Raw genomic sequence first — 12,185 nt, forward strand, 5'->3', positions numbered from 1 at the left:
TTACTTTCTGCAAACACACATTTAAAATTATAAGACAGTAATACCCTTGGCATAGACTTTTGAAAGTCCTCCTTTCTTCTTAACCACAGACACAGACTGAAAAAGACAAATGACACTGATGAGTCTTTTCTACAGACATTTTGTGTCTGTTTACACATTGTTTTTTTGTTTTGTTTTTTTACTCTGCTTCTGTTCAGTTTGTGTTCATGCTCTGCATCTCATGTTCTTTCTCAGAGGAAATAGGACACATACTAAATAATACCATTCAAATAGAGAAACAGAGTCTCCTTTAGTGTATTTAAACATTTTCACAAACTAGTGGATCAAATTGGGGCATACAGGGAGGGAGGTGTGACGTGTCCCTTAATTGTGAGGCCAGGCAGAGTCAAATATAATCTTAGCCAAAGCCTTCCCCCGTCTTCTTCTCTCAGCCCCCTCCGTCTGTTGTTCCTCCGGCCTTCTGTTCTGTGTACAGTGCAGGCTGTGTGACCCATCACTTATCCCCCGCTCTGTGCCGCACCGGTCGGCCTGAGGAGACCATATGTTGCTGGTAATAAAGTACACTGGAGGCTACTGGGACAGAGGTCAGCTGGTGAGAGATCTCTGAAAGGACAGAGAAGCTGATGCAGAAGAACTGTACCAATGTACCAATTTAGTGTTGACTTTTACTCAAATTTCTAGCAGAAATAGAAACTAACTCAAGCTCTCTAATGCAATTTTGACACTAATTTGTTTGCCAATTCAGATTTACACCAATTGGGCATAACATTATGACCACCTTCCTAATATTGTGCAGGTCTCCCTTGTGTCTCCAAAACAGCTGTGACTCATCAGAGAATGGACATGGGTCTTCTGAGGGTGTCCTGTGGTGTCTGGTAACAGGATGTTGGTATTGGGGGTTTGGGTTCTATGTGTTGAGGGGAGGGGCCTCTGTGGATCATCTCACAGATATTTGATCAGTTTGGGATCTAGTGAATTTGGAGGCCAGGTTTTTTAGTTGTTCCTGAAGTGTTTTTCTGTGTGTGCCTGTGTCAAGCTGCAACCTGCTGGGGATGGCTGCTGCCAACAAGGAGTGTCATTGTTATGGGGTGGGGGTGTCTGGTCTGGTCTAGGTGGGTGCTACATGTCTAAGTAACATCACATGAATGAATACCAGGTCCAAAAGTTTCCCAACAAAACACTGAATTGCCACAGGATGGTCAATGTTATTTACTTCTCCTGTCAGTGGTTTTAATGCTGTGGCTGATCAGTTCACAATACAGTATACAAAGAAAAACTGTGTGTATTACAGCTCAAAAAGGTTTTAGTGGAGTGTAGGCATGTACATTTGACATCACCCAACATGGCAAAGAACGAGACAAACACACAAGTCAGTTATATCAAGCTGACATCACTGCATATGGCAAACAAAGAGACTGATAAGATCCCCGCCACTGAACGAGCTTCCCTGCCTGACTATGGAGTCGTGCAGAGGGTGGTGGACATAGTTCATGATGGACTGAAGATTGTCCAATGTCCTTGCATCTGCCACTGATGTCAGGGACTCCAGCTCTGCCCCTACCACAGAGCCCGCCTTTTGTATCACTTTGTTTAGCCATGAGGCGAGGTGAGTCTGTGCAAAATGCATGTTTTTATAATATTTAATATACAGATAGACAATAATAAATATCATATTATTAAGTAATCAAGTACCATCACAGCATTATAGAATGAGTAAGACAATACTACAGATGAATTTTCCCTTCGTCAATCCTCTCATTCTGAAATTCTAAGACAGTCAAGGTAGCACCACGTGAATTAGCTGAAAATTAACCCCATGTTTTCCAGCTGCAACATTAAAGTGACATTCAACCCTGCTGCTCTAAGGAATGATACAGGTCATCGTTCCTCCCAACCGCAATAAGACTTTACAACTCATCTACCTCTGTCACAGCCACATCACAGAACTGCACTGAATCTACCTGTCACCTTTTACTACCTGTCACCTTTGCACTTCAAGTATATCTTGTATAGTCAAGTAGTTATATGCATATATTATACCTATATGATATAGCATATTATATCCTATCTTGTGTTTATATATGTATGTACATGCATTAATACATGTTTACATATATTGTAGTTATGTACGTATGCTCACCTTGCACATATGACACATTTCTATGTGTATATTATTATTATTATTATTATTACTACTATTATTATTATTATTACATACTGATGCTGCTGCCATTATTAGTACTATGTACTGTTATTATACTGGTATTATATATTCTTCTTCTTATAATTATTATTATATATTATTGTATTGTATACTATACTATTATATACTGTTTAGTTACAATAACATTACCATCATATCATATCATCTGTATTACTGCCATCATCAACCACTGCACCTTATCTACCTACAGTATGTATCTTGTGTTTTTTTAAGTGTCCTTGTCCTGTTGTGTGTTTTTATCTTTGCTTTTATTGTATTCAAATACCGGACTGTTATGACAACCTTACCTTTCTGTCTATCAGATGTTCACATCTATCAGTGTTTATGTTTTACCTGTCTCCTCGGTGTGTCTGCTCTATTAGTCATCCTCCATTGCTCATTCAGTGACGCACGGTTTATTCTCATGCATACAGGGAAAACCTGAAGGAGCGGCCGCCTGCTCAAGAAATGTTGCTCAACTTGATATAAAAACTGAGGGAGAGGCCACAAAGTAGCGACCAGCCACATTAGTCATGTAACTTTCATTTTCGGATGCACTAAAGCCTAATTGTATTAATGTATTTGTGACTCTCATTGACTCTTCTTTATTGTTTCTGGGAATACTCTCCCAATATTTAAAACTAATTTGTGGGATTCTCAACTCAAAGTATGAGTGGACTTTTTAAAGGAAGTACACATAGACTGCTTCAGATTTAATGCTTGTGGCTCCACCTGCAGGACAAAATGTTTCCGGCTAACAGTAAACAGACTTTCTACTTGGCTATTGGATATTTATTACCATAGAAAGATAATTTTGCTACAAACGAGTCTGATTTCTAACACCCATGAACCTAAATAATGATCTCATTTCACTTTAAATATTAACACATTTTACAGCTGATTATTTTCCTGGCCATCACTTTAGTTTTACGAGCCACTGATCAGCCACAACATAATGACCACGGACAGGAGAAGTAAGTAACATTGACCATCTTGTGACAATTCATTGTTCTGATGGGAAACTTTTGGACTTGGCATTCATTTGTGTGGATGTTAGACATGTAGCATCCACCTAGACCAGACCACACACCCTCACCCCATAGCAATGACACTCCTTGATGACATCAGCCATCTCCAGCAGGATGCAGTCTGATACAGACACACACAAAAACACTTCAGGAACAACTCAAAAAAACACAAAGAACAGCACAAGGTGTTGACGTGGCATCCAAATTCACCAGATCCCAAACTGATCAAGTATCCATAGAGGTCCCTTTCCTCAACCCATAAGACCCAAAGACCCCCACTGACAACATCCTGTTACCAGACACCACAGGACACCCACATAAGGACCATGTCCATTCTCTGATAAATCACAACTGTTTTGGAGGCACAAGGGAGACCTACACAATATTAGGAAGGTTAGTGTAACAACCTCTAAAGTAAACACAACAGAACTATTATCATGGGGTTAAATTTAAGAAGACACTTGAAGCATTTAATCTAGATGAATAAATTATATTTTTTATTTGACTGCATGTCTCGACAGTGACAAGAGATTTTCCTTCCTCTAAATGACATTTAGAATTTAGCATCTAAATTTGCATATTTGTGGTTTGTAAGATAAAAAGTTTGACAAATCAGACTTGTTTCACACAACTATTTGTAGACTTCCATACACCAGGGTGGCGCTGGAGACAGGTCGAATAAAAACAAGTTATCATTTACATTGTGGATAATTGAGGCTTTTCTATGACTGTACTTGTATAATCTGTAATGAACCGTTTAGCAAACATCACATCTTAAGGAAGAGGCGCTGAATTAAAAAAATGAAAGAAAACGTTTATTGAGAAAAAACACATTTAAAAATACTGATTATAAAAGAAGAGAGGGACAAAAAGATCCCCCACCTGAGCACACAAGCATGCCCATGCACACACTCACTCATACACACAAGCAGCGTAGTGAATCAGTTCATTTATTGCCCTCTCTCCTCTGAGACTGCAGGTATCCCAAGATGCACTGTGCAGCGTCACCAACCGAACATGTACTCCATCGCCTTGGAAACAAAGCTGTCGTCCTTCCTGGGTGTCTGTCTGTCTGCGACCACCTAAAGGTAGACACATGGATTTACATTATGTTTGTGTAAAGTCAACCATCAGTAATGAATTAAACTTCTTTTAGCAGAAAGGGTCTCAAATAGAGGCCAGAAGTTACCTGGTAGTCACTGCCGGAATTCCTGTAGGCGGCGCTGAGCGGCCTGATGGCAGAGCGAGGCGTTGAGGGGAGGGTCGAGGAAGAGAAGGAGGTGGAGAGGGGAGAAGAGACGGCTTCACTGCTGCCCATCACACTCTGAGACAGACAGAGATAATTGTCGCTCAGTTCAGACTGAAAACGCAGCATCAGCCGACGTTGTCGACCAATCAGATGGCAGGGAGACCCACAGCACTGACCTTGTCTATGCACGGTTTGACCCCCACCATGATGGAGTCACCGAACACCTTCCCGTCTTTAGACAGAGCTTTCCTGGCCTGAAGTCTGGACTGATACTGAAGATGCATCCAGTTACCAGGAGATGCCATCTGTAAATACAACAACCAGTTCACATCAGTGCACCTCCAATGCCAGATGTCATCGTACACCCAAATCTCCATATACACACACTAGTCACTTTACTAGGAACACTTTAGCTTCGGCTCTTGATGAGATTTTTTGAAACTTGAGATTCAGATGTGTTGACTGTACTGAGGCCAATGAATTGCACGGACACAAGGGAGACCTACACACCATTAGGAAGGTGGTCAAAATGTTAGTGTAACAAACTCTAAAGTAAACACAACAGAACTATAATCATGGGCTTAAATTTAAGAAGACACTTGAAGCATTTAATCTAGATGCATAAATTATATTTACTGATGCAAATTTCATGAAACCCGTTTGACATTAGCTTTGTAGCATGGAGTACCATTCAGATGGACACAGCCGTAAGAGGACGCTCAACTGTGGTCATAATGTCCACTGTGGATGGTTTGGGACGTTCAAACCACGGCTTAAACCACATACCCCAAAATTATACCCATGCAACTGAATCTGATCAGTCTGTACATACAGAGCGCACAACTGTTTTAACATTACCAACCAAGTAACAGCCTGCGCCAGAGGATCTAGGATCATTAGGGTTTTTTAAACTCTGCATGTCTATCATTATCTTGTTATATGACAACACAAAGATGTTTCCAGGCTTTTTTTGAAGTAGTTTGTGTGTATGTGTCTCACCGTGTGTTTGAGGATGTTTCCGTACTGAGCAAACTGCAGGAGGATGTAGGAAGCTGAGGCAGGAGGAAAACTAAAAAAAAAACACATAGTTCATAGTTTAAAGTATATTCGGTAAGGTGGGGTTCAAAATTCAAATTCATCATCATTTGAGAGAGTCGATATTAATACATAAGAATCTTCCCATTAGAATTCTGTTTTTTCCTGACAAGCCTTGTGAGATTGTGCAACGAAATTATCCAATATACAATGAAGAAGAGCACCATAATGCCTGAAAGCTGACTGGATTTAAAAAGTATGATGACAGAAAAAAGCTGAAGAAAAACAATGAAAGATGTGAAGCTATAGGGAGAATAATATTACAGAAATATCAAACCATAGGTCATGTCAGGACCTTGTGCATCTGAATCAAATCAATTCAGGAGATCCACAGCGATACCCAGCCCTAATACTCGACAGGGCAGAAGACTGATACGCACAAAACATTTAGCAGTCAATACCCAAAAACTGTGACCCAGGTCTGGTCCAGCTGGTCGTCAGATGACAAAGATTCTCCCTGACTGTAGAAGGGATCCACCTGAGCTGGAGACAGGCAGACCTGCTGCACACCTGGAGACACAGACAGGTAGATAAATCCAGTGAGGACCACCACCATCACAGTCTGACCAAGAGACAGTAAGAAAGTGGACACCATCACAGGTCCTCAAAAGCTAAGCCAAAGTATGCAAAGCTCCCCCTGGTGACTGGTAATATAAGTCATAAGCTCGTCCACATTAGTGGATGGGACTTGGGCCAAACTAAAACCCATGCCAAATAATTATTTTTCAAAGATGGCTTCTGTCATTTTGGTAGTTAACATAATGCTGTTATATGTTCAAGTGTCCATTTTTCTGAGAAGTTTCATATTAGTTAGTTAAATGATGCTATAATACAGGATGTGACATGATAACTGACATCTGCCAATGACAAATGCTGTATAATACAACATTCTTTTGTCTGTTTTTCTGCATCTACGGTCTGACCCAATAACAAGGCTGAACTTAAATTAATAATTTTAATGATAAACAAATTCTATGACTTTAAAAGTTATATTATGAGTTATTAGTAGTAGAACTAGGAGTAGTATTAATCAGCCAGTGTGTACCTGCTCCTGGAGTTGAGCCCTGACGTCCTGGCATGGGCGACTGCATAAGTGGGAAAGCCTAAGGACAAGATGTACATTTTTAAAATCTTGATTAAATTATATTTATATATTTATTTATATACTTTGGATGCTTTCTCCAACAATTGATAAAAACATGAGAATCAAGAGTCTTTATTTTCATTTTGAGAACATGAGAGTCCCAGCTTAAAAGGCACACATATAAATAACACAAAAATAAAACATTTATGAAAAATATAACACACACACTATGTAAAAATGTAAATAAATTGCAGCTTATTCTAGTCATTGTTATGTTTTACTCATCACATACTTGACAGTGCTTGTGTGCATGCGTGACCCAGTGTATTGTGCTTAAGCACACCTCTTCCAACCAAAGCAGGCCAGGAAGTGTACTGTACTCAAGCATAGTACACTTGCACTCAAACTAGAAATAGAATGTTGACTTTAGGGAGCAAACATGCTGCGGCACAGCGCGATTGTTTAGTGTGAGTCTGCCCTTATGCGTAATTTATGCTTCTGCATTAACGCAGACCTTGCTGCGTAGCTGATGTGCACCTCCCCACAACTATAACAACGCAATGCGGTGATGCAGAGTGCAGGAGCAGTGATTGGTCCGCCTGGTTACTTCCGGCCGCATCTCCATCTCTGCCATTTTCAAATTGATTGTTTTGGATCAATAAAGAATCTGTGAGGTGAACAGTGGAGGTCTGAAGATACAGACATTTCTATTACTTGCGTTCAGTGAAATTTCAGCAGAATTCTGCAAAAGTTATAGCCACCATTGTTGAAAGTGAAGCCAGAAGTAGAAACAACAATTAAACCGACTGGCAAAAAAGGCACAGCGCCACCTAGCATTTGTTATAGAGCGAGCATATGTCTCACGCCAGCGGAGCGTCTGTGCGGAAGGTAGTAGAAATTACGCATTAATATTAATCCCCCAACTAATCAGTGTTTAGTAGGTGCACCTTTGGTTAATCAAAGCAAACAATTTAAAGGTGTTTCTCCACTAGTCAGCCACTTTGTTTACTAACCTGCCTGTGCGCACTGAGCGGTGTCGCTACAGTAACTAGGTCATCATAGATACTGCGAACAGGCGGGGCTCCACTCTTATCTTTAGGGGTGGGAACAACAGGCTGCAGGCCTCCTCCTCCTCCTGAACTTAAAATACATCCATGATGAACACTGATAATCTGCAAAATGAATAAAAGTCAGCTGATGTGCATTTTTGTGCCGACCTCGTGGTGTGCTTATGCTCTCTGCGATGGGCGTGGACAGGCTGAAGGGGCGGGGCTGTGGGCTAGCTGGAGCTGGAAGGTCTCCCATCAGGAACCCAGGCAGAAACTGAGCTCCAGAGGTTGGCTTGGGGGATGTGGGAGAGCCCAGGGTCATCGGTTCAGTACCCACTGAAAGAGACAGACACCATTTTATTTTTGGTGCGAGACAAGTGATCACCATCAGGACTAACAGCAAATGTGAAGGATAAAGACTGAGAGTTAAGTTGACTATAAATAGAGATCTATAACAGGTTTCTCGTGTTTTAGTTTCAGTGACAAAGTATGTTTCCTTCTTTACCTACTCAAGTTATTTTCTGGCAGCAAAATATTGTAAGCCGAGACCAGTGGTAAATTTCTCCCACAGAACAAAAACATAACATTCAGCAAGAGAAAGCCACTGTTTGCCAATCTGCAACATAACTTTCTAATCCAAATGATGGCCAACCAAGACCAACATCTAGGTCTGCAACTGTGACCCTATCCCAGGCAAGTAGATCAGAGGTGACCAGCTTAAAGTACAGGTGTGAACACTCTTTTAGTAATAGGATCTCTCTCCATGTGTGGAGGTGGTCTAGGACACATTTGACCTCATTCTTTCAGTTAGTGTGAACACACAATGAGTCCTGGGTCACATTAAAGACCACCTACTCAGCTTCGGTGCACTTATGCAAGTGTTGCCTCATTTATTCAGAAAAAAAAACACACGACCACTGTTACAAATGATCACCCAAAAGGACAAAAGTCCTTATTTACATTTATTACTGGTGACTTTTCTGTCACTGCTTCAAACAGCACAGTGGAGAAATTACAGTATTTTGTGTTTTCAGTGAACGAAGGAGACTTCACAGCTTGTTCCAAAATGTGTATCATCTCCCCCAAATCTCACACACACAAACAGCTGTTTGTGGTTTTGACACAGTGTCAGATGAATTGGAGATAGGAGAAACTGATCAAGTATTGGCTAGGGACGCACGTGGAGACTCATTTTTTAATACCAGGTACGAACAAGGGCACTTAAACGTGGGATTATCCCGTTGCCTGGAGGTTAATGGAAGGTCTTAACGAGGCTTGAGGTGACTTTCAAGAACAACTAATTGACATTTTACGAATATTTAATTCCTCAATAGATTACTGTCTGTTGTGTCTATAATGCCAAAATACTAAGATACACAGTGGTTGTAAAGTAGCGAAAGGCAAAAAATCCTCGTATTTAAATGCATTTAACCCTTGTATGGTCTTCACTTTTAGGACCCTCTGGTATCCCTCAGGTCACATTGACCCAGGACACACTTGCGGTGTTAAGAACAATTCTAATATAAAATTTTACTTCATAAACCATTAACATATATTGTCTTTATCTCAATTTCAAACAATTGAAATAACATACATGTTTAATGATTGCAATCAGTCCCTACTAGAACACAATTAACAGTGGAAGCGTGACTACTCTTTATGTCATAAGGCAAGCATTGTAGTCAAGTATGACCTCTGGCTTACGGTCCACCCTACTACTTTTTGCTCCATCCCTGTGTAGAGGCTCATGAGCACCACATTTTGTACCTTTTTTTGGTGTGTAAGATACCAGGGCAGTGTTGGCTGTGAACATGAAGTTGGAGGAATGGACTGGCCTTTTTCTCCACAGTTTGAACCTCAGGTGGAAGCTCTGTCCTATTTTTCTGGACTGTTCCAACCATTGTCAGCTTTCTTTTGAGAAGCTCCTGTCCCAGGCTGTTCGACGTAAAAACATTGTCACAGGTAATGTTGTGGTCACTGAGGCCTTGTGACATATCTAGCACCACTCGTGTCCCCTGGTTTCTTTCAGCAGCTCCTCCTTCCGGCTTCCCTGCATAAATTTGCATGTTCCATGCATAAGATGAAACAGCATGACAGGCAGCCCAGATTTTGATGCCATACCTCGCTGGTTTTGAGGGCATATACTGCCTGAAAGGGCAGCGGCCTCTAAACCCCACAAGCCGTTCGTCCACAGTTACACTGGGCCCAGGGTTCTAAAGACAGGGAAGCTGGTCCACCCACTGGTCCCACACAGTGCAGATTGCTGCCAACTTGTCCCCCCGCCGGCTAACAGGTCTTGATTCCCGGTTGTCAAATCTGAATACATGGAAGCTCTTCAGAGACACTGTGGTCTCTAAAAATTGCTCTGTGTGCTGTGCTGTATGTGTGTGTCTCTGTGTATGCAGGTCAAAATGACCTGAAGACCACATGAAGGATGTAAATGTGTGGAGTATAGTAGCATGTGTGCTATATTGTTTTTGTTTCTTTACACGTGTTTATCACAGAAAATAAGCTAAGGCCATTGAGTTTCAGGTAGAAAAAATGTATACTTGTACCATATATACTTTTTCTTCTTGTAAAAAATCTGAAACGGGTCAATTTGACCAGAATACCATACACGGGTTAAATAAAATCCTTTACCGTGTATACATCTCATGTTATTAACTTTTCTAAGACAATAAGCAGGAAAATACCGCAGTTATAGGTTATGACGCACGCTAATAAACACGTAAAAAATAAAGTCTTACCTTGTAGCTCCATCTTTCTTTCGTTAGTGTCTGGCCGCGATTTTCAAAAGTAGGAAGTGACGCTAGGGGACTGGGACGGCAGATAGCTAATGTGGCTAGGAAAGCTAACTAGTACTTTTGTATAACTCCCTGAAATGGACAAGTACACATTAGTGGAGCCGAATAAACGTTTAACAAATGTAATCTACTAAAGTGACGAGATATCATACCAGATATCCAACTCTGCTACAGTTTGTTTCTAATGCTCAGAAATGCCTGTGAAAGCAGAGGGAAACGAGCTGATGCTGGAAACACTACACCTTATTTCCGGCGCATTTAGACAGCGTCAGAGTGAAGCTACGTTCAGGAAAATTACATTTTTCTAAACAAGTACAGTTGGCGGGGACCTTCAGCAAGTGGAGTTCCAGGAACCACCAAGACCAAGGTAATAGTCATCGATTTCCATAGGTCCATAAGTCCAACCCCCCTGCCAGTCAATATTGATGGGGATGACAATGAGGTGGTTGACTGTGATGCCTTGTTTAAAAAGGGACAGTGTTGGCTCCACTTTCTGCGTAGGCTAAAATCGTTTGATGTGTGTAAATGTGAAATGTTGTACATGTTTTACAAGTCTGTTGTTGAGAGTGCTGTGCTGTGCTGTATCCTGTCGTCTGTTGGGGTGGCAGCCTAACAGAAAAGAACAGGAGGCGTCTGGACAAGCTAATTTGCTGTTCTGGTTCGGTTCTGGGGAGGAGTCTGGACCCTTTTTTGGGACTGTCACTGAAAGGTGCTACATGAGGAAGGTACAGAGCATCCTGGACTATAACAGTCACCCCCTTCACCCCACCCTGGCTGGACAGGAAAGCAGCCGCAGCTAACGACTCCTGTCACTGAGCTGTAGGACAGGGCGTTTCCGGAGGTCATTCATTCCCACAGCCATCAGAATACAAAACGATAACTGTTAGCAGCCTAATGGTTAATGGTTTGGCTGATTGCACTGTTGCGCATCGGCACACAAGACACTTTATGTAACCACACTGAGACATTTTGGATGCACACTGAGACACTTTGGGACTAAGACACTTTCAAATGTCTGTATATCTCATGTAAATCGGACTGTATGTTATTTTCTGTTTGCTACCTCATTCTTATTCTTATTCTATTTTTAAGATTATTTTTATTTTATTTTATTTTTTCTCTTATTCTTATGTCTATGTTTGGTTCAGATATGTTCTTTGTTATCTTGGGACGCTTGGACAAAACAATTTTCCTGTGGGGATCAATAATGTGATCTTGAAAGTCTTGAATCTTGAAACATTATCATTACAAGACCATTAAAGGCATTGCTTATATTTGGACAGACAAAGCAAAAATCCAGCATAGTTTTTAACTGTCGAAGTTTAGAAGCTCTGAGTTCAAATTTGATGCAAACAACCTGGAAAATTGTGGGAATAAAAAAAGAAAGATATATTACATTTGCTCTATAAACCAATACAGCAATAAACGACTAATTAACCTCAAGGTATCATAAAATAAGATGGTATTAACACTCACACTTAAATCCCTAGTGTTCACACAACTACTTACTTAACTACTAATTTCATTACTTATTACTTACCGAGAATAAACAATACGATTTTAGTAATATAATATTTGTTAATGTTTAATATAAGATGTAATATGTTGAATTTGATTTTTCCCCTTCAGTTTACTTATTAATTTTCGCAATTTATCTGCGACTTTATTTTTCA

The 12,185-nt window shown here is 40.7% G+C and overlaps 1 protein-coding gene across 2 annotated transcripts; it reads right to left on the minus strand.

Moving 5' to 3' along the window:
* Nucleotides 1-4,024: 4,024 nt before the first annotated feature.
* On the minus strand, nt 4,025-10,774 carry nup35 (nucleoporin 35). 2 transcript variants are annotated; one of them, XM_047602090.1, is made up of 10 exons: nt 10,665-10,774; nt 10,456-10,584; nt 7,877-8,044; nt 7,673-7,794; nt 6,621-6,678; nt 5,977-6,085; nt 5,480-5,549; nt 4,657-4,785; nt 4,421-4,555; nt 4,025-4,313 (listed from the first exon to the last, which is right to left on the minus strand). In XM_047602090.1, the coding sequence occupies exons 2-10, from the start codon at nt 10,466-10,468 to the stop codon at nt 4,236-4,238; spliced, it is 882 nt and encodes a 293-aa protein (XP_047458046.1). In that variant the 5' UTR covers nt 10,469-10,584; nt 10,665-10,774; the 3' UTR covers nt 4,025-4,235. The 2 variants fall into 2 exon arrangements, with proteins under 2 accessions (XP_047458046.1, XP_047458045.1); XM_047602089.1 differs by having other exon boundaries at nt 10,456-10,763.
* Between the last annotated feature and the right edge of the window lie 1,411 nt (nt 10,775-12,185).

This window comes from Mugil cephalus, chromosome 12, assembly GCF_022458985.1.
Source record: "Mugil cephalus isolate CIBA_MC_2020 chromosome 12, CIBA_Mcephalus_1.1, whole genome shotgun sequence".
NCBI lineage: Eukaryota > Metazoa > Chordata > Actinopteri > Mugiliformes > Mugilidae > Mugil > Mugil cephalus.